Source organism: Doryrhamphus excisus, linkage group LG7 (genome assembly GCF_037039965.1).
Source record: "Doryrhamphus excisus strain RoL-2023G ecotype Guam linkage group LG7, RoL_Dexc_Guam_v1.1, whole genome shotgun sequence".
Classification (NCBI taxonomy): Eukaryota; Metazoa; Chordata; class Actinopteri; order Syngnathiformes; family Syngnathidae; genus Doryrhamphus; species Doryrhamphus excisus.
The window spans coordinates 7906667-7926830 of NC_136363.1; the positions used below are offsets into that span (position 1 = coordinate 7906667).

Consider the following 20164-nt stretch of genomic DNA (forward strand, 5'->3'; position numbering starts at 1 on the left):
AAAATAACTTTGTTGTGTATATTTTCGTGGGTTTTTCCTCCATTGATACAACATATGACGCAAAACGAGCCACAAGCACCATGGTAATGTGGGCTTTCTGGAACTGTCATTATGGGCCCGGATTCCTTTTACGTCGTACTGACGCCAGACATCTCATGTGACGTTTGATGTCTTTGTAAAGTCGGAAATCCAAAGTGTAAATACCTGCAAAGACGGCACGGTTTATCTTGTAAACAAGCGCTGCGCTACTATTGTAAAGAGGAACTTCAAGCAGCAGACGTTTGTGAATCATTTGTTTTTTGCTGATGTGCTGTTGTTTTTTATTTCACATATACGTCATATTTTTAGGATTAAATGTGGAGACGTGGAGTTAAGCAAATCAAATAACGTGCAACTAATATATATTCAATTATCTGACATAAAGTTGTGTTTTAACAAGAAGAAAACACTAAGAATTGACATTTAACTCCATAAACTGCGTCGCCTATTCCTCACATGGAGAAATTTCCGACAGGCTTGAACGTAACCACCAACCAAGGTTCCTCCCTAAACAACAGTAGAAGCTGCCACATTGAAGAGGAACAAAAAGGCAACCTGACGCTGACAGCGCTTTCTGCACTCGCTCCTCGTTCTCCGGGCTAGTCACTGGATTTCAATGTTCAGCCTGCGCTCTGTAAGTAATCAAAACAAGCCGACAACCTACAATGGACCCCTTTTGTGTGTGTTTGACGCGATCGTAACACAAAGAGCTTGGGTTGTAGTTGAGCTACACTGCACAGACAGGGATTAGCATTAGCACAAGTTGTTCGTTGCAGCCACGTTCACGTTAGCCGCTGTCCTCGGCTGAATGCTATTAAAACATGAATTAAGACATGATTATTACTTGTTGTGGTATTCATTTACTTTTATCAAAATGATAATTGGGTTCAGGGTAAAATTGTGGCTCCAAAGGTGTGTTTTTGGAATAATTCTGTACGAAAGATGAAGTCCGGAATGAGCTAGTCTGCAAGCTAGTGATGCTACATTGCCTGCTATCAGTTAACAGTTCTACGGTCACGACTAACATTAACTGATAAATTTCCAAATGCTTTGTTTTTATTTTTCTAAAACGGACACGTAGTTGCCATACTTTAATCATCCAAATAGTGTCACGTCTGTCGGTCCACTTATTAAGACCTCGCGTTATCTTCAACCTTAGCTAGCTTAGCTCTGGCCGGGTTTATCAAGAGGGGGAAAACCGTCTCTCATGGACCGTTTATGTAAAGTTTGAGCTTTATTTGTGTTAATGGATCAAATTTGACAGCGACGCAGTCACCCCGTTGTTATAGTTCTGGGTTTTGTTCATTTTGGGGAGTCCTGATCTCGACTAAAAGGTAGTAGCTAACCGCCTTCCGCTCTTTGTGGCAAATCTTGACCCGGGCTACGCTTGACCTATTTCATCCAAGCTTGAACGTCCTATCACGCTAATACAGCGCGTTATTAACATTTGGAGAGGGGGAGAAGCCCATAATCCGACATTAGTTTCATCTGAAATTGTCTTGTGTTCGGAGAAAATGGTGTTCAAAATGAACCACTCCTTGGCCTTGCATGCAGAAAATACACACGAGGTGTGTCTTACAGTAAAATGCAGCCTTGCCCTGCTTTGTTACACACAAAAGACCCAAGCATGGAACCATGTGGGCCGAGGTGAAAGGAGGAAATGTACTTGGAGAGGAAGTTGGCTTGAGCAGCTGTGACACGAAAGGCCGCGCAACATTCCCATGACTCTCAGTTTTCAATGTATGACCTTCCATTGGATTCCCCCTTCTGTATTAATTTCTGGTGTGTAGCTTATTAATGTGTGACTTAGGATTTAGGATTAATAATAATGAACAGGCACGCTCCCTTGGGTCTATTTGGTGGCCTGTCTCACCTAGAGGGAAATCTAGGTGTGTGTTTTTTTTTTTTATCGGTGTGCAATTGGGTCATAGTAGTCCGATGCCAATAAAACACACATTTTATGTTAATACCAGTGCAGTATGATATTAAGACAAACATTTTTCTTCATTGTTCATTGATTCAGAGGTGTCACGGACCACTCAGTTCACAAGTTGAGCCAATAAATGAGATTGGGTCGACAAGATGAGATTTTAACTTTACTTTTAAGAAAAGTACAATGTAAAAAAAATACAATATGCTGCAATTTACAGAGACAAGAAGGCTCACTCTGTTCATGCCAGTGTTCTATGCAACAGACGTGCCAAGTTGCTGAAACCAATGCTCAGAGTGAGTCCTCTTCATGCCAAAAGACAGGGATAAGGACACGCATGCACATGTCAGTGTATTGAGGCCGGAAATGCTATCAAGTCCATTTTCATCTATTGCGTGATTAATTAGTTTTATTTTTGTCCCATAGTTTCAATGTTTATGTTGTCCTAAAACTCAATATACTCTGTGTCAGAAAAATTGCCCCAAAACTCTGGCAGTATGGAACTCCCCTCTCTCAAAATGGCTGGCAGTGAGTTAAGGCAAAATAAGTCTTTATTTTTAAAGTTATCGTTTTCAGCATCAGCTCGATAGTTAAATTTACATAACTCCTTCTTTGTTTTTCAAGGGTATCTCTGCGTTGTTTCTTCATCTCTCACGTCCCTGGTGTGTGTGAGTGACTGGAAGAAAAGCTCTGAATCACTTGGAGAGAAGTTGTTTGATTTGCGTGTATAAATTTCTATTCTTAGTTACATTTCGGTTATGATGGTAAACCTTCAGGCATGGCATTGTGGGATATACTTTCATGCAGGAAATTGGCAGATCAATTTGTGCAACCAAACTGGAGCACCCTGTATCCTACTGTGTATTTCCACTTTGTTTGTTGTTTGTTACTTGAAGGTGTTTCGAAACCGCTGTTACTATTATTCAACACAATGGATCCGTAATAAGTTAAAGCCTAAATCCAGTGGTGCTTCCCAATAGCTTAGCCATCTGAGATGGACAGGGCTATCATTCAGCACATTCGTAACAGAATTACCTCCACAGAATGGTTAGTTGCACAGTAACCACCTGTGGATGACAAGAGTACCAGATGGGAGGAGATACAGTCAGCACAGACACGTGGACAATAGTGAAATCTACAAATGCCTTATGAATAAAACCTTGAACAAGGGACTTTCCAAAAAGACATTATCATATTACATAGGCCACAAAAAAGTTAAAGGTTTCACAATTCTCCCAAATGAGCCCTTTGGCCCAGTCAGTTCAGACTTGGCTTTCACATGGCTGGGTGATCCGATCACAAGTGTCACAAGTGGACACGTCAGCCCCAACCTCGCCTTGATTCCATCTCTGCAAGAGTCTCAAGGGACGAAATGTAAACGCCAACTAGTGCATACCTTCTGAGGCTTGGCCTTTATCTTCTGCCAAGTCTGCCCACAGTGCTGGGCACTAAAAAATTACGACACCTTGACATACATTGTTGATTTTACTCTTTGATAATGAAGGTCATTTGTGATCAATATGTGTGCAAGGGCAGGTTGATTTGCAAGTTGGCTTCTTGTTTGTCAAGCAGTTGTTTTGAACTGTGCTGAAAGTGACTAACGTGGCGCTTCATGCACAGTGTGCAGGCCACTACTTCAACAAGCATCAAGAGTGCAAGGCCTCATTCGTGGCATACCACGCTGCATTATCTGATTACCAAAAGCACAGGGACATTTATTTCATGTTTCAACAGGGTTCATAATTCTTCACCTCTTATGTATCCAAATTTCAACGCTGTAACAGTAAATCCAGAGTTTATCAAACCAATTTACATTTTTTACATCGAAACGATTAATCTAATTGTCGATTTAAGTGGATAATCAGTCAATCATTGTTTAATTGTGTGCATTTGACTCGTTCAAAGGGTGGACAGCCCACCTCCGCCAACCCCTACTGACTATAATCGGTTGGCTTCTGCTGCAAAAAGCACTCCCCTTCACTCTTTAATTATCACTGTTCGTCTGAGACAGGATGGCAACCTGACTAGTAAAATAGTCAATGAGACTTGTGGTTGTTCACATAGTTGACATGATGAATATGCTACAAAAGTAGGTTATCCAAAGTGCGGCCCAAGGATCTTTTCTTTTTTGGAGAGCCTTGTTGGACATTATAGAAATAAAATATTGACAGAAAAAATAGAACAAAAGTCACAATGTAACGAGAAAAGGTTGAAATATTGATAAATACCTAATTCTAGCTTTTTTCAAAATTTTCTATGATAAAAGGGAGGGGGGACTAATAAATTCTTCAAAGTTAATAAACATTAAGCATCTTTCATTGTGAGTTATAAATAAAAATGATCATGATCATCACCTTGACGAATTATCACTTGGCTTTTCAAATGTCAGTCGGTTGTAGAATGCTTAAGATTAGCAGTGAAAGCTTTATTTCAAACCAACAAGTGAAACTCCGTAGAGCATGATGCCTGTGTAGCCATGGTCACCTTGTGTGTTTTCATGCACTCTTGTGTTGGTTAATGAATCATGCCCTTGTTAGCACAATGTTCGTTTACGCTTGTTGCCACAGCGCTAGTATAGAGCAAAGGGACGGCTCAGCGGCACTGGCAGTGTGTGACATACTGACGGCTCTTCTAGATGTTGCTACAAAGCTACCCACTGAAACTAAAGCAGCAGGTAGGAATATGATCTTGTGGCGCTCTGACTGATAGTATCTATAGCTGTCATAGCAAGCGGAAACACTTGATAACACCTTTCTGTGCCAAAACATTTTTATAGCGCTATTAGAACTGTTGCTTGGAAGTGTGTGTAGCTGTAGGCCTTTACTGTTCCAGACTGTTTCAGAGTAGCTGCAGCTCAGAAATGACGGGGTTATTGCACAAGAGCAAGCTGTATTTTCTCGTTGCCTAGGCAATGTTTTACCTCACGCGATTTTCTTCATATCCTTAAGGAGCTTATTAAACGCGTGAAATGTGTGACGACTCTCAACATGACCTCAAACCGTTCCGAGTGGCTAAAGTCTTAAGATGATGGCTTTGATACAAGCAGCTGTTCTAAGGGTCGCGGGCTTTCTTTTATGACTTTTCATTAAGTGAGAGATTTTAATAGTTCCTCGATGAGCAAGTTCAACTTAAAAAAAGAAAAGTTTTGCCGTGTGAATGTTTCGACCCACACAATGCTCTCCCCCGATCTCTTCACAAGGGATGCCTAAATTCCCTACCGAAGCATTTGTTGCCACCACTGGTGTTATTGTTGGTATAGCAACAGGCATCCCCTTGATGCGGCAGTCAGAAGGCCAAGTTGGTCTCTAAATGTCAGAAAAATGGATGTCGCTGTGGGGCTTGGCTAAGCAACCCTTCAGCAAAGAAATGTGAACTTCAAAACATTCTGGGGCTTTGTTGCTGTGGGCACCAACACGATTTTATGCTACGATTTTCTAGCAGTTTAGTTTTAACTTGTGGATTTAAAGTTGAACTCAAGCTTAATTCCGGCCACACAACAACTTGAGTGTGTTTTTGTGTAACTGATGTCTGATGTCTAAATCAAATTGTTTTTGGATAGGAAATCCCTCAAGTCCTCCCTTGCTCATCTTGCTGTAAAAATAATCCCCGTTTTGAAAAAGCAACCTGATACCCCAATGGGGTGCTGCATTCTTTGGCAGATTACCACTTGTCAGGTGAAAAATAACACAGTAACTCGGTTTTTTGAAACATATGTAACTGAAGATATTTTTCCCATAGAAAATAACGTAAGTCCAATTAATTCCAGCCACCCAAATAAAATAACAAAAATACATTTTGTAGAGAATAATCAGAGTTTTGCATGCAGAAAACAAGTTGAAATGATCACAAATGATGGCCGCGTCTTTCTTCATTCCACAAGAGGCAATGTGCCAAAGGGTTTATCAGCAGTTTGTAGATATTATACTTCAACCGAGACAGTGCACACAAATCAGGGCAACATTTTGGTGAAAATATTGGTTGGGGCGTTTGGAAACCGAGATTTGGCACCACCCTCGCTTAAAAGAACCTGGTTGCAACATGGCATCAGTGGTTGTTCTGAATGGTTGAGCTTCAACGGTCATTCAGTAATCCATTGTTATTTCAGGAAGATGTGAAAACAAGTCAAGCTAAAACCAGTGTACCCCCTGACTTTTGTTTACGCCCAACATCTCGGTCATGTCTCTTGATATCTGACGGATTAGCAGCATGTCAATTTCTAATCAGTCAGTTCATTGTGACCAATTGGCCGCATCCATTGTATCAATAACTACAAGGCTTTTAGCATTTAACAAATGGACATTCATTTTACTGACACACTATGTGCTGATAAAATAAGTTTAAAAGGTAAAAAAAAAAGTATGTCTACTGTTAGTGTGTTAGGTCTAATGCAATGCTGTGCCTAAATTACATCAATTAGCAAGTCAAGAAAAACTGCTGCTTTCTACGAGATCAACTTTTAGTCCTTTGAGTGTTTGCGGTACCTCCTATGCACTGTCAGAGGCCTTTGATCGTCACACGGGTTATCTGCACTGCGAAGGCGTTTGATAAGCAGGCTTTACTGTGTGCTAGTATATGTAGGGAGGTGTTTGTTTTTTTGTAGCAATGGGGGCGGTTGTGTATTAACTTGTCTTCCTCTTTCTGAGACACATTTTAACAGACTTATGGCAGCAAGCGAACAGGGGTCTTTAATCTGTTATGTTGACAATGACGTCTTGCCCCTCGCCTCCTTTACGATTTAAGGTGATGGACGATGTATAGAAAAAGATCCTTCATATCTATCCATTTACTAGTATTGTGATCTTCCACTGTAGTCACTTCAGTTGCATCACTGTCAAGTTAAAATTAGATTAACTAAGTTTGTACCCGCCCACTTCACATCGCCTGGGGGATATTTTCCTTCTTTCACTTGAAGTCTGTGCGTTTCATTGACTCTACACTGCCACCCACCACTCTGAGGTGTTTCCTCTGTGGGTCTGTGTGTTTACTCTTTTTCATGATACACTTGTAATAATTCACTCCTGGTAAGACAGGATGCTTGTAAGGACTGGTGTGTGTGTTTTATGAACTCCCTGTGTTCAAGCATGACTGAAGGAAAGTACAGACGCGACCTTCATATACTGGAGTGTCACTCATCATTCCCCTGCACGTAAACTATATCTTGAAGAACAGTTTACTCACCTGTTTTGAAGAGAGAGAACTTACTGTCTCACTTTGTGGTAACGTGGTTTGGTAGAGTGCTATATTGAGGTGAGATTTGCCCACCTAAATGATCAACAACCCTGACGTCACAGAAAGAAGCCAGCTGGGCCACTGAGCAGGTGTGATCCTTTACTTTGTTTTCTTACATGCGCATGGCTCATCCATTGTTCATATGCATGTGATGTGCTTGAATGTCATGTTAGTTACGGGTACATTTTGACAGTGTCTTTGTCACTGTCCTCTTCTGAACCTTTTGTTCTTCTTTAATCAGAACCCCTATCTGGTATGCAAACTTGGCTCTGTGACAGTTTGATGCCTTCATTCTGAGTTGGTTACTATTTTACAGCATCCTTCCAGATATGCAGCTAACCTGCCTCCACAAAGCATGTTGTCATTGTGACATCAATGTTGCCTATCAAGCAGGTGTCTATGTGGGGCATGGGTATCAAGGCGTTTATCTGTTGCGGTCCAAGCTGCTCCCACTCCAAGGAGAACAGAGCTTCCTCACTCTTCCCCTCCTTAACGTCTGCTTGTCCAAGCTGCGACGGATGACACTCTTCTCCCCACCTTCCCTCCCCCACCCACCTCTTGCCCTATTGACTCGGCTCCCACACGGCAAATTAGCCCTCCAGCTGCTTGAAGGTTGTACAGTCTGGTTATGCCCAGTCTGGATCCAGACAAAACAGGAGCCAGACTCTGGCACAACCCACAGGCCACCAGACAGGGTTGGATGCAACATCTTTCGCAAGGGATCGAGAGAATGGACTCAGACATTACGTTTTGTAATTATCCCCAAACAAGTTGTCTAGACATTGCAGTTTTTCCCCCCCTTATATAGACCTCAAACCAAACTGAAGGTGTGCATCCTGTGAAATGGGGACCTCAGTGGTCAGGGATAATACAACAAGTGAGTTCTACAAAAAAAAAAACTGAATAAAGTGAGTCCTATTCATTCGATTTTCTTGGATGAAAACTTGAGCTAAAACGATGAGTTGGCAGTTTCAGGACACCCCTGCCCCGGTTCCCATTCTGTTGGGACACTATCACCTGTTTAGGTTTGTGTGTCCTTTTCTTCACAAAGATATGGTGACTGCTTATCAGCCAGCACAGCTTCTTTCTACACTCTCACAATTCCCCTTTCACTCTTGAGCGCTCTCTGTTCTTTCTCTTCAGTCACTGTTGATTTTTGTTGGAGGCCAGCTGATTTGGGAAGTCCTCCCTGAATCTGATATCACACCCCCTCCCAACTCCCTTTTTTCACATACGCACACATTTTTTTTTTTTGGCCTCTCATCCCCCTAACAGTGAAAAGCATTTGGTGAGCACCAAGGGAGTTTTCGTCAAGGGAGCGCTCAGTGGGCTGCTGGCTTTCTCAAGTGACCTTTCTCCCAGTTTTATTTATACTCTATACATATACTGTTCATACAGATTTATTGAAACAGACCTTCATTCATTTATAAATACATATAGAGGATGTATTTATAATCACTGCCTTGCCGGTAAAATACGTACTGTAAATGGACGAAAAGAAGTCTTCTGGCATTGTTCAGTAGTGAGTGGGAACGGTACTGCAAACTGGAGCTATTAATCAGTCCCTGCAGGATTTCGCTGACTTTTTTTGTTGCGGCCTAAAAACACATATACATTTCGCTACAGTATTTTACGGTGGTTTGAGGCTTATTCTTTTCCATAACCTTGCATCATAAAAATTTGATTTGCCAAATTCTGCAGTGATTGTACAACGTTGCAACTTAACACTCAAATGGTATACCTGATAAATACAAACACATACCAATACAAGTTTAAAATAGAACGTTTTACCATAATGTTTTTTGTTTGAGCAAAACATTTAATTGGCGGACAAGCATTATGGGCCAATGGACGGATGGCACTGCAATGTTGCCTCTATCCAGTAGAGGGAGTCAGAGGAGCCTAAAGCCCAGAGTGTGGCTGATGTCATTGCAGCGGCCCAATGGATGTTTTGCTCATACACAATGCATTATGCCAAACTTGGAAAGTGTTGTTTTTTGTTCCTACATGCTTGTATATTTTAGTTTTGTGTTTTGCATTTTGTTCCCTTGCTGTACCGAATTGGGCACATCACAACTGCAATGTAATGCATGACTTTATTTCGTAGTGTTGTGGTGTCTGTTTTGATTGCTCTAGTCTTGATTTATACAATATGTGCACCTGACTGTCATCTTAAGTGCTAAATTGAAGGCAGTTAATACGACTTATAATTAAAATGGTGAAACGCCAAATGTCAACATTTCATATGTTTCTTGTTTCCTGTGTGGCAAACATTTGGTTCCACAAACGACAGTACATTATTGCAGTGTCAGGTTGCACATTTTTTCTGTGAATTTGCATGCGTTCCAGAAACCCCACACCAGCATTTTTATCATTGTGCAACCCACTTGCTTGTTAAGAAGCTCATCAGGGTGTTCATTAGCCTGTGTTTCTTAATCACACAACAGTCACATCTGGTTAAATGTCCAAGCATGTGCAGCATATTACTTTCTGTTCTTTCTCACTTTTTAAAGGCTACAGAGTTCACATAAGCACACCTCAACCTTCAGTTGAATCAATGATTAAATGATTAAATTGCATTCAATAGTTAGATTACACTTTAACTGTAGAGAGACAGCGTTGGTGAACACTTAAAGCATGGGACTCGAGCACCCATTTGAAGCTTTGCCCACCCTGTAATCCTCACCTTGTGACTACGGCCTGTGACTCAGTGCTAAAGTCCAAGTCCTTTCTCTGCCTTCTGTACATAGTTGGCGTGGCCGCTTTCCACTGTCATGCACTGTCCCTCTCCCTCCCCCCCCAGACCCTGCCCCCTTCACATGTTGCTCCGAGACAGCTCCAACCAGTTTGTGGCGGCAGGATTTAGACCGTCAAGGACTTGGCACAGACTGTTCGAGACCTGTATGTGTGCGTGTCTGTAGCCCCTTTCAAAGTACCTATTAAAGCAGGGAATTTTGTGCTATTTTCCCGTGTTGCTGGTCTTTTAGGTCATCAGGTGGGATGACTGCTGTGTGAAAGGGTATTTGTAGTCAAGATTCACTTTGCTTGGTCTGTTATGTTGAAAAGCAAATATGGTATACTGTACTTCACACCAGACGCTAGCGTGGACATGGCCAAAGATGGGAATGTACTGTGCGTCTTCACTGAAAGACTGGCAGTCAATTTTGATATGTCTCTGTGTGAAAGTCTTCTGTGTCCACATGTGTGAGACAGTGATGTAGCGAAAAGGTGTCATGAGGTCATAGCGGTCTCGTAAATTTGGAAGAGAGGCAGTCGTGCTGAGGTTTTTTTTGTGTATTTTTAACACTAGGGCTACAGTTACATAAAAACAACAAACAGCAGTTCAGCTACCATTGATCCCTGCCCATAATTGTGTTCCAGATCTGCATTTATAAATAATAAACAAGGCAGTTTGAAAAAAGGTCACTAAATTAGATATTGTGTAATGAGTGTGTGGTTTACTTAATTGAAAGAGCCCTGTCCTAATTACACCTTTTGTGTTCCTCCTCTACGCAGGCTTTCTGTGTTGACTTGGGCCGTACCTATATGGCGTGTGTGAGCGGGGAATTTTGCCAGGCACAGCACCTCACCACAGTGGAGAAGTGAATCGGCAGCCCCCCGAGGGACTACGCTACCCAGAAACCTCCTTGACTGGCCAGTGCACTTGAAACCGCTGACTTTGAAAAGGCCCTCCTGGGATATCGCGTAGTCCTTGGTCCCGACTGCCCTGCCTTGTCCTCGCCGAAACGACGACTCTTTGCTTTCTGCTTTCTCTTTGAACAGCCAATCACAAACAGCTCTCCTGAATGGGGTAAACTGATTGGATGACTCCTGGATAGTCTCTCCATCTTTTTCTTTTTTTTTTAACATCCTTTTAAATTTTGGTTGTGTATTTCATTTTTTTTACACCCTGGAGTATTGTGGACTAGTTTTTGTTCCCCTTCCTCTGTGTGCATCATCCTCATAGTTGACCCATCCTCTCCACGTGTTGTCATCTTTATTTATTCAACCATTTCCACAAATCTCCTTTTACTGACTTCTGAGCCAAAAAGTTGCTTTTTGTTTTGTAAGCGTTTCGTCTTGTAATTGTTTTTTTAAAGCCGTCTCGCCAACATGAACCGCCCCGCTGCAGTCGAGATCACCTACGAGTGCATGAGGTTCCTCATCACCCACAATCCCACCAATGCCACACTCAACAAGTTCACCGAGGTATGTCTGCAGCTGTTTTGTTTATGTGTGCATCTATTTATGGGCGCTCTAAAATTGCTTCGCTTTTCTATGCACGCCAGGAGCTAAAGAAGTTTTCCGTGCACACTTTGGTGAGGGTGTGCGAAGCCACCTACGACAAGGCTCCTGTGGAGAAGGAGGGAATACAGGTTTTGGTAAGAGACTGCGGTGGGGCTGATTGGTCTACGCTGCCATGCTCTTGTGTAACTGATGTATTTATTTTTTATTTTGCTTTAAAGGACTGGCCCTTTGATGATGGCGCCCCTCCTCCCACCCATATTGTGGACGACTGGCTCAAGCTGCTCAACACCAAGTTTCGAGAGGAACCTGGCTGCTGCATCGCCGTGCACTGTGTGGCAGGGCTTGGCCGGTGAGACGACTTAACTACTAATAAAATGGTGGTTCAGTGTAGACCTAAAAAATAGTTGCAAAGGAAAGTAAAAGTGCAACAACTTACTTATGCATCTATAATACAATCTTTGTTGTATTTGTGAACAAAGACTCATTAAGCAATTAATACAGAAGGCATTAAAACATGCAGCTGAACCTCTCAAGTCCAAAATCAATCCTTCGGGTTGACTTTCAGGTTGTTATATCAAAACAGTTTTTATTTCTGGAAGTGAAGCAATTATACAACTGATAAACTCCAAGTAATTGATACTCCCATGAAAATGTATATTTTAAATCATGGCCTGCTCCTACTTCTCCAAACCTGCTAACTTGGCATTGACGTACTTTGGAACCCATCAACATGAACCAGCCAGTATGCTGAATTTATTCCAAAGTGATAGCAACATAAAAGGCAATGTAACAAACGGGCCCACCTAAAACATGTCCGCCTGACCCAGTTTTCCCATAAGGGATGGAACCAAGTACACATTGATATGCAAAGCCTTCATTCACTGGGACTTTTGATTGGCTAAGAAACGGAATGGTGCAAAATTTTGTGCATTCACAGAAATCAAAAAAATACAGTTGAAAAGCCAGCATTTCAAGACGTGTTGCAAACGTTTCACAGACAGTAAGAATTGCCTGAGAAAATACATGCAAAAAAAATGCCTATTTTCTGAGGGGACAAAATTGTAAAAGAGCAAATGTATGGTAAAACCACTCACCTAACAGGCATGATGAGAAACTGTATTGCTCCTACTGTACTGAGCAGCCGGTCCTCTTTCCTGTGTTGCAGTATATGCATTTTCCAGCTCTGTGGTTATCATTACACAACTGCAGATTTGGTTCAACGCTGTACAACTCTTTGAGCATTGGCTTATTTAATAATCTTCAAAAATGAGTAGAGCTGTATTATTTTTTTATATAGCTGTGGGGTTGTTTAAAAAAAAAAAAAAAAAAAGCCCAAAGAAAGTGGAGATTTTGTTTTAATATGGCAACTGCCATTGGCGTCATCCCTTTCAAACGTTGCGGTTGCTACAACAGCATTCAACATACTCAGGTTATTTTTAGCGTATTTGTGTTGGCCTCAACGTTATAGCAGGAGTTGCTGTGCGGGGAGTGGGCCCAGCAAAGGGTAGCACGAGTTGCAGATTATGCTTGCTATTGTTTACTACAGTTGGATGACAACATTTGTCTTAATTGAATGCAGTCCCATGAATCCCTTGCTGTATCCATTCATCATCTCGTCATCTTCTGCTCTTTAAATAGACCGTCAGGTGCTTAGTTTATCAATCATGAGTCTTGCAGCCTCGTCAGAGCTGAAAGTCAACTCCTTATGCTTGTGATCAGTCCGCCGGTCACGAGGGTTGTCCTGGCGACGTGCACACATGCGCTGACTCAATCCGCCTCCAGCGTAGCAGAGAATTACAAACAAGCTGTACTCAATAAAAAAAAAAGAAAGAAAGAGGGGAGAAAAAACATGAAAACAAAGTAGTCAAAAGCACATGATGTGGGCAAGCTAGTGTGAAAGCGTCTCTCCTGACCACACAAGGCACATTTAACCAATCAGATTCCTCTGACTTCCAGCATTTTTGCATTCCGGGTGTTATATAATTGGCAGTATTGGTTAGTTGCTTCAGCTTATTCCTTCTCATCCGATTTTGAGCGCTATCAATATTTGTTTTTGTTCGACCCCTCCTTTCTCACATTCTATCTCTCACAAAACCTGCGAGAAACCCAAGGAAATACCCTGTGAGGATTGGGATTTGACCTGCCGATGGGCTGTGAAGTTTTTTTTTTATATTTATTTTTCTTTCCTACTCTCTCCGGTGAGAAAGGAGGACACTGTCTTATTGTAACATCTCACCATGACGTACGTGTGGATAAGAGTGTGTGAGGTATGAACCCGGTGCCCCAGCAGGGCAGCCGTGAACCTGTGCACCCCTGTTGATTTCCCAGGCCTGTTTCCCAGGTTTAAACACCCATTCCTCCGCCCCACCGTAGCACTAATGAACCATGTGAACCGTGGCATTTAATCTTCTCTTCTCTCCTCCTTTTTGATTCCCCCACCCCCACTGTCTCTCCTCACCTTGTGGGCCGGACTTTCCGACCTTTCAGCGCTCCTGTCCTTGTGGCCTTGGCTCTTATTGAGAGTGGGATGAAGTATGAGGATGCTGTGCAGTTCATAAGGCAGTAAGTCACTTTACTAGATGTGGTATTAAGTAATACATTGGTACTATGACGGGTCACCATCGTGGCACAGGTTTCAACTTTAAAACCGAATTTCCCCCTGGGATCACTCCACTCCAAATTGTTAGAATTGAACCAAAACAGGTACTAAGTGTAAAGAATAAAGTAGCATTTTTGGAATTAACGATTGAGGTATCACCAGAACGAACTCTGTAGGCGTGTCATGGCACCCCTCCCAAAATAAAATTCCGATGGAGGGGGCAGTGTTTTAGGGGGACCTACAAGGAGACACACTAAAGCTACAGAATCTTTGAACATGTGAGGATGACACTTTTTTCACAATTTACAAATGAAATTAAATACGTTGAAAATCATACTTGTGTATTTCTGTTAGTTAGCAGCAGATACAATCTTCAAGCTGGACATAATTACTAGATGTAATTAGCGTTCCAATGAAAAATGATGCTGTAATCAATCCACACAGGTATCATATCATATGATAGTGGTATATTACTTACAAACACAGTCAAACTAGAAAAGCAGACCTTCGCCAAACACCATAGTTTCTTCCCGGTATACTGATTTCCACCATAAATGTTAGTCCTACATTCATTTCATCTACATATTTAAAGTGCTTGACCATGAAAACATACCATTAGCAACTGGATTCATAATGAGCATTAGTTAAGTAGTTATTGACAAAACTCACATTATCCACAATGGTGGTTTTCTTTCGGATGTAGCGACTCAACTGTGTTCTTATAGTGGTGTTTGTTGCATGGTTTTATAGCTTTATTTTTTTTGTCCTATGGTGACAATTCCCAACATTCCCTATTTTTTCCTCATCTTCTGGATCATGGATCATCTCGCAATGTTAAACACCCCCCCCCCCCCCATGTAATACAATTTTCCATATACCATTTCCGACAATTCCTGAAAAGTTGTAAAGGTATTTTTAACACAAACAAACAAAACTTAGTATTCCGTTTCAGTTTGTGTGCCGAACTGCATGACAAGCTCAACTCACTGAATTTTTGCGGCCACCAGGTGTCGCCAAAAACACCCACCACCCTATTAACTTGAAAGCAGGATATGTTAAATTATATATAGTATATATTTGGATGTACACATCTGACTCTAAATTGCAGGACCAGCATGTCATGTTAAGTAGACTTTCCCACCCCCCCTCTGCTTTCACAGGAAGAGACGCGGAGCCTTCAACTCTAAACAGCTTCTTTACCTCGAGAAGTATAGACCCAAAATGCGTCTGCGCTTCAAGGATCCCAACGGCCACAGCTGCTGCGTGCAGTAAAGCAGCCCGCCAGTGTCTGCCTATGCGCCACTAGCTGTGGGGGGGAACCCTAACAAGGGGAGGGTGAAAAATAAGCGAGGGGAGTGCTATCAGTAATTGTTGTGATGATTTGTAAACACTGAGTCATGGTTAATTGAACAGAGAACAAGCGAGTAATAGAATGAATGAATGCAGATCACGGGGTACACCAGCTGAACCATCGGAAGGTCAAAGCACACAGACGGGCCCAACTCCTGGTTCTACTGTCAACCACGGCCCACAATTGTTTAACTTGAGTCCATCCTATTATGTTTTGTTTTTTTTTTGTGCTTTTTGAACCACCTCCCTCTTCGGCTATAACTATGAAATATTATACTCTCATTTTGTGAATTTTTAATTTGACACAATTGATATTGAGATTTTTATTCCCACAAATTATGGATATTATAATTGGAGCAGATTATTGTATCTTATAAAACATTTTTAAACCTACTGTGACTCTCCATTTTGGTATTTTTCTGGTGGTTCATTGGGCCACAAACATCAAATGCAGTCATTTTTCTCCTTTTTACTTTGTTCATTTTGCTGCAAGTCACTTTCATTTTAAAGTTTCACAGAGTCTGAATATGTCTGCAATATTTATTCACAAGGTGATGTGTGTAGGGGTTGCAAGTTTGGCAGCGGGGCAGGGACACTGATTTCCAATCTTTTTTGTTTTGTCGTCATTTTAAGAGCCATGTCTTTTTTTTCTCTTGGAGTGCAATAATCTGTCCACCTCAGTTAAGCCCACCAAACCCCAGTGACACCCTGCACGTGCACACACACCATTACTAAATAAGACAATTATACAGGAAGTAACCCAGTAACCTCTGGAACAGGTACATTAGTTCTTTTCAACAGTGCAACAATAGGACTAATAGGCTTATTTAAGCACACAGCCTGAAATCCCACCTGGAGAAGAATGAAAATGGTCAGTTTTTTGTTGTTCCCATTTTGAAAACACCCACAATTCGTATTGGTTCTTTAAAGATAAATAAAATGAAATAAAAAGCATTACTGTATCTGTGTATTCAGTGAGCCATGCTTTTCAAATGCTGTTGAAAGTGTCGTGGTTTCTTATGAATGGTGATTAATGACTTTACAGTCATCTCTGCCGCAAACACAGTGGGTGGTTGGGTGTGGAAAGGTTTGCAGGCCAAAATCAAGTGCATGTTTGATAGCAGGAGCCATCGCGGCAAACTTTTTTTCAATTCCCCGGAACTTGACGCGTGTTAATCAACCACTCGTCCTGTGTGCGTGTCCTTTCCCTTGTGGCGTATGAGTCAGCGCAACGTGGAAGGCACACGACGCCATAGTGCCGAGAAATGACTCACTACTCAGTCTGATAATCTGGTTTAGAAGGTAACCCATAGCAGGCCGGCCAGAGTGCTCCCTCTGCTGCCCAATTTGTGTCATGACACCTGTACCAAACCTCATAAAAGAAGATTCAGACATGCTTTTAACTGTTCAGAAGATTGAAACACAGCTAAGTTTACAAAAACAATTAGAATAGCACCGGCCCGTACATAAAATAAAAACGAGTGATTTGTTAGCTTTCCTTACTTTCGGGTTATGAGGGATGACTAGTATCCGGGTCGTACCATTTAAAGGGAGAACCACACCACTCACGCGACAGTAACTCAAACGGCAAAGCATAAAAAATGCTCTTTACATTTGTATGCATTTTTATCGTTAACTTGTAACAATATTGTATGGAAGTATTCCTGCCCACAACATCGTATTTGATTAACCATGGCATGACCAACCCTTCATTCATGCTGGAATTCAAGAATGGCCATTTTTGATTGGCAGAAAAACATAGTGTGAAGTAATACAATGCAAGAAATACAAACAATGCACACGGTAAGTATAATGTTTGAGACTACTTTAAAAATATGGAATCCCTTGTTTTTCGCGGTGAATTAGGATTCAATAATTACGGATTATTTTCGTAGCTTGAACATCGAAAACCCAAGACACGAAATCACACCCATAGAGTCACATTTGCAGTGATATTGTCCAATTGACTAGATACAATAACAACATATGCTGTTTAAGACACAAATAGGACTCGTGCTTCTGTGTATTTGAACAAATGTCTTCCGGACGTGTACAGGAAATGACGTCTGGGATTAGGAAGTAGCTTTAGCTGGAGTAAGGGCCGTGTCGTCATTGATTGTTATGTTATTATGTGCATGTTACTAGTCACACCATGTGGCTCGTGCTATGAATTAAGTTTTGTTCGAAATTGAAAAAATTGAAACATGTCAACTGACAAGTGAATGTTTTTCTTATCTTTTAGCTAAAGAGTCATAGTTTGTCAGATGGTAGTTACCCTGTTTGTCAAAATTACATGTTGGCAAACAAATGTTATCTCATGATTCGAATGTCATGTGCTTTTATTCATATATCTTATCTGATATCTTAATTTGGAACGTTTGAGATGTGTTTACTGACACCAAGTAGGTGACTCAGTATTGTCCCATGACATAATTGTCATATCCAGCTTAGCAGATTAGTTTCATCCGAAACAACGTCACCTGTTGTTTCTCTCTCATTGAAACACGTGCCTTTGTATGTTAACAGCATCCTGGCATTTGACCGCATTTGCTTATGAAATCCAATCAATAACTGGAAAGATTAATATCAAGCATCACACAATAGGAAGCAAAATGTGAACCTTGCAAAAGAAAGTGCTTAAGGCTGTTTGATTTGTGGCAAGTCACATGTGACAAGAAACAATACTGTGCGGCTAATGGATGGACGCCCCTAAGAGCTTCCTGTTGTGAGTCAACATTTCCATCATCCACTGTGCTTCCATGCGGTATAACTCAAGGATTATTAAAAATACTCATGTCTATGCTGTCCTGATGTCACTGGAAATAATGGCCACTTATTCTTTCACACAGAAAATGGATGTGACTCCACCGCCCTGCCTGGCTTGTTTACACAATTTCTCCAAAAGGAGTATGGATGTGGGGGCTGCTTTTGTTTATGAATGGCCAGACTATGGACACCCCGGCTCTAAAGAGGTTACACAGGTCTGCAAGCAAAATGCTTCCGGAACAAAAGTAGTGACATTTTTCTTGGTTTAGGTCACTAATAAAGAAAAAGTAAGTCAGAAGTGCAGATTGGCTATAGTTTGAAAGATACAGTATTGGATCAGAATAGGAAATGCATACAAAATAAGGCAAAAACGGTAGTTTATCAGATGTACAGTGTGTCTACAAGCCACCAGTTCTATCTTAAAGCCTGTCTGCACATACATAAGTGGTAATGGTAATGGTTTGGTTTTATTTCATTTGAACATGCATCAGATTACAATTGAGTGCATCACATAATCAGTTCACAGTTCCACATGTCCAAAAGTCCATTAAGTACATTTATTTGAATATGTTTAGGGTTTTGTCATAAAATTTTGTGTTTTTATTTGCAGAAATCTCTTGGAAGTGTAGAGAAATTGACTTGACTACCTTTGGCTGCAATATGTGACTGAAGAAACACCTTTTGCATTCCCATCTAGATTTCTTTCCATTGAGCTGTGAAGACGCGATGAGCACGGGGAAGGATTCCACCGCAACATACAATATCCTTAAATAACCAGTGACAGTTATCAATTGATTTTCAGTTCACCACTTTCATCTCAGAAGCAGATCGAGTCCAAACATGTGTTGACCAGTTCATTATTAAGTGCTGTGGTGCTGACGATTCGAGCCGTTTGGACCAGACATAATGAATCCTTGAAGATATAGGCACTGAAACCTTAATGTCCAGCCCATCTTGGCCACGAAACGTGTGTGTTGCCATTGTGCAGGCGTGCCACTTTAAAAATGCATGTTAGCTCTTGGCTCTGTTTCTCTAATGAGGTGTGTCTGAAATGTTTGATGGCGCTTGTGCGCATTTGAAAAACAAATAATGCTTATTGTCATACATATTTGATACAGAAATGAATATATGTAAAACACACACATGAATTAGTCTCTTTTGATCCATTGTCCACAGGCTACACAAGCTGTTTCACAAGTCGTATTTAATAGCGTTTAAGACCAATTATCTGTTTTCAATACTACCTAGTAAGATGTCTTATGTACTTCTCCTTTCTATGCGTTCTACAGATATAAAAACAGATAAAAGGGGGCAGCTCATTAATGCATGTAATGGGACACCTATTCCGCTTAGAAAGACACCCTCAAACCAGGTGTTATGGTTTTATATCCATGCTGTACATTCATAATATCACATAATAAATTATTTAGCAGTACTTTGTTCGCATTCCTGAAACAGTTGAATATATGGTGTTACCTTTTGGTAGTGGCCTGATGCATTGTGTGGGCAAGTGTGTGGTGGTAGCTAGTCTGTGTGGTATGACAAGGTGTCACTACGCCGGTAAAGTAGTTCTTTGATGTAACAATATTAATAATAGTAATAACGATGTCGCTATAGTTTGGCTAATATGCAGGTCACATGATGTAAATGTGGCGTTGTTGGCGTTATTTGGAGGGGAAAAATCTTTAGAACACACAGAAAATATATGTGTATATAAGTCATGTAAGGACTTTGGATGAAAAGTGCACTTTGATAAATGGTCGTCAGGGCACTTTTCCTGGAATTATTATTATGAATTTAAATAAAACTCTGTATATATATATATATATATATATATATATATATATATATATAGTCCAAAAATGTATGCAATCATTTTTTTTATTTTCCTTCTACTTCTCTTGCACCTCTTTGCTGTTAAAGTTGCAAAATTCTTGTCCACCACCAGATGGCGGTGAAGCCCTATGTTAAGCACAGGTTAAATACATCTTCTGACCGCTAGA

At 41.1% G+C, this 20164-nt stretch overlaps 1 protein-coding gene and 1 long non-coding RNA gene across 2 annotated transcripts; both read left to right on the forward strand.

Annotated features, from left to right (window-relative positions):
• Window positions 1–508: 508 nt before the first annotated feature.
• Window positions 509–16349, forward strand: ptp4a2b (protein tyrosine phosphatase 4A2b). Its single transcript, XM_058047852.2, has 7 exons — window positions 509–673; window positions 10715–11009; window positions 11299–11407; window positions 11488–11580; window positions 11665–11795; window positions 13934–14008; window positions 15206–16349. Exons 2-7 carry the CDS (start codon window positions 11005–11007, stop codon window positions 15315–15317), a joined length of 525 nt encoding a protein of 174 aa, XP_057903835.1. The 5' UTR covers window positions 509–673; window positions 10715–11004; the 3' UTR covers window positions 15318–16349.
• Window positions 16350–17689: 1340 nt separating this feature from the next.
• On the forward strand, window positions 17690–19613 carry LOC144899476 (uncharacterized). Its single transcript, XR_013627602.1, has 3 exons — window positions 17690–18159; window positions 18245–18376; window positions 18859–19613. It is a non-coding gene; the product is annotated as an uncharacterized LOC144899476 (long non-coding RNA).
• Window positions 19614–20164: the final 551 nt, after the last annotated feature.

Coding starts and splice junctions, on each gene's coding strand:
- ptp4a2b (XM_058047852.2), top strand. Junction 11,581..11,664: donor AGGAGGGAATACAGGTTTTG/GTAAGAGACTGC, acceptor TTTGCTTTAAAG/GACTGGCCCTTTGATGATGG. Junction 14,009..15,205: donor GCTGTGCAGTTCATAAGGCA/GTAAGTCACTTT, acceptor CTGCTTTCACAG/GAAGAGACGCGGAGCCTTCA.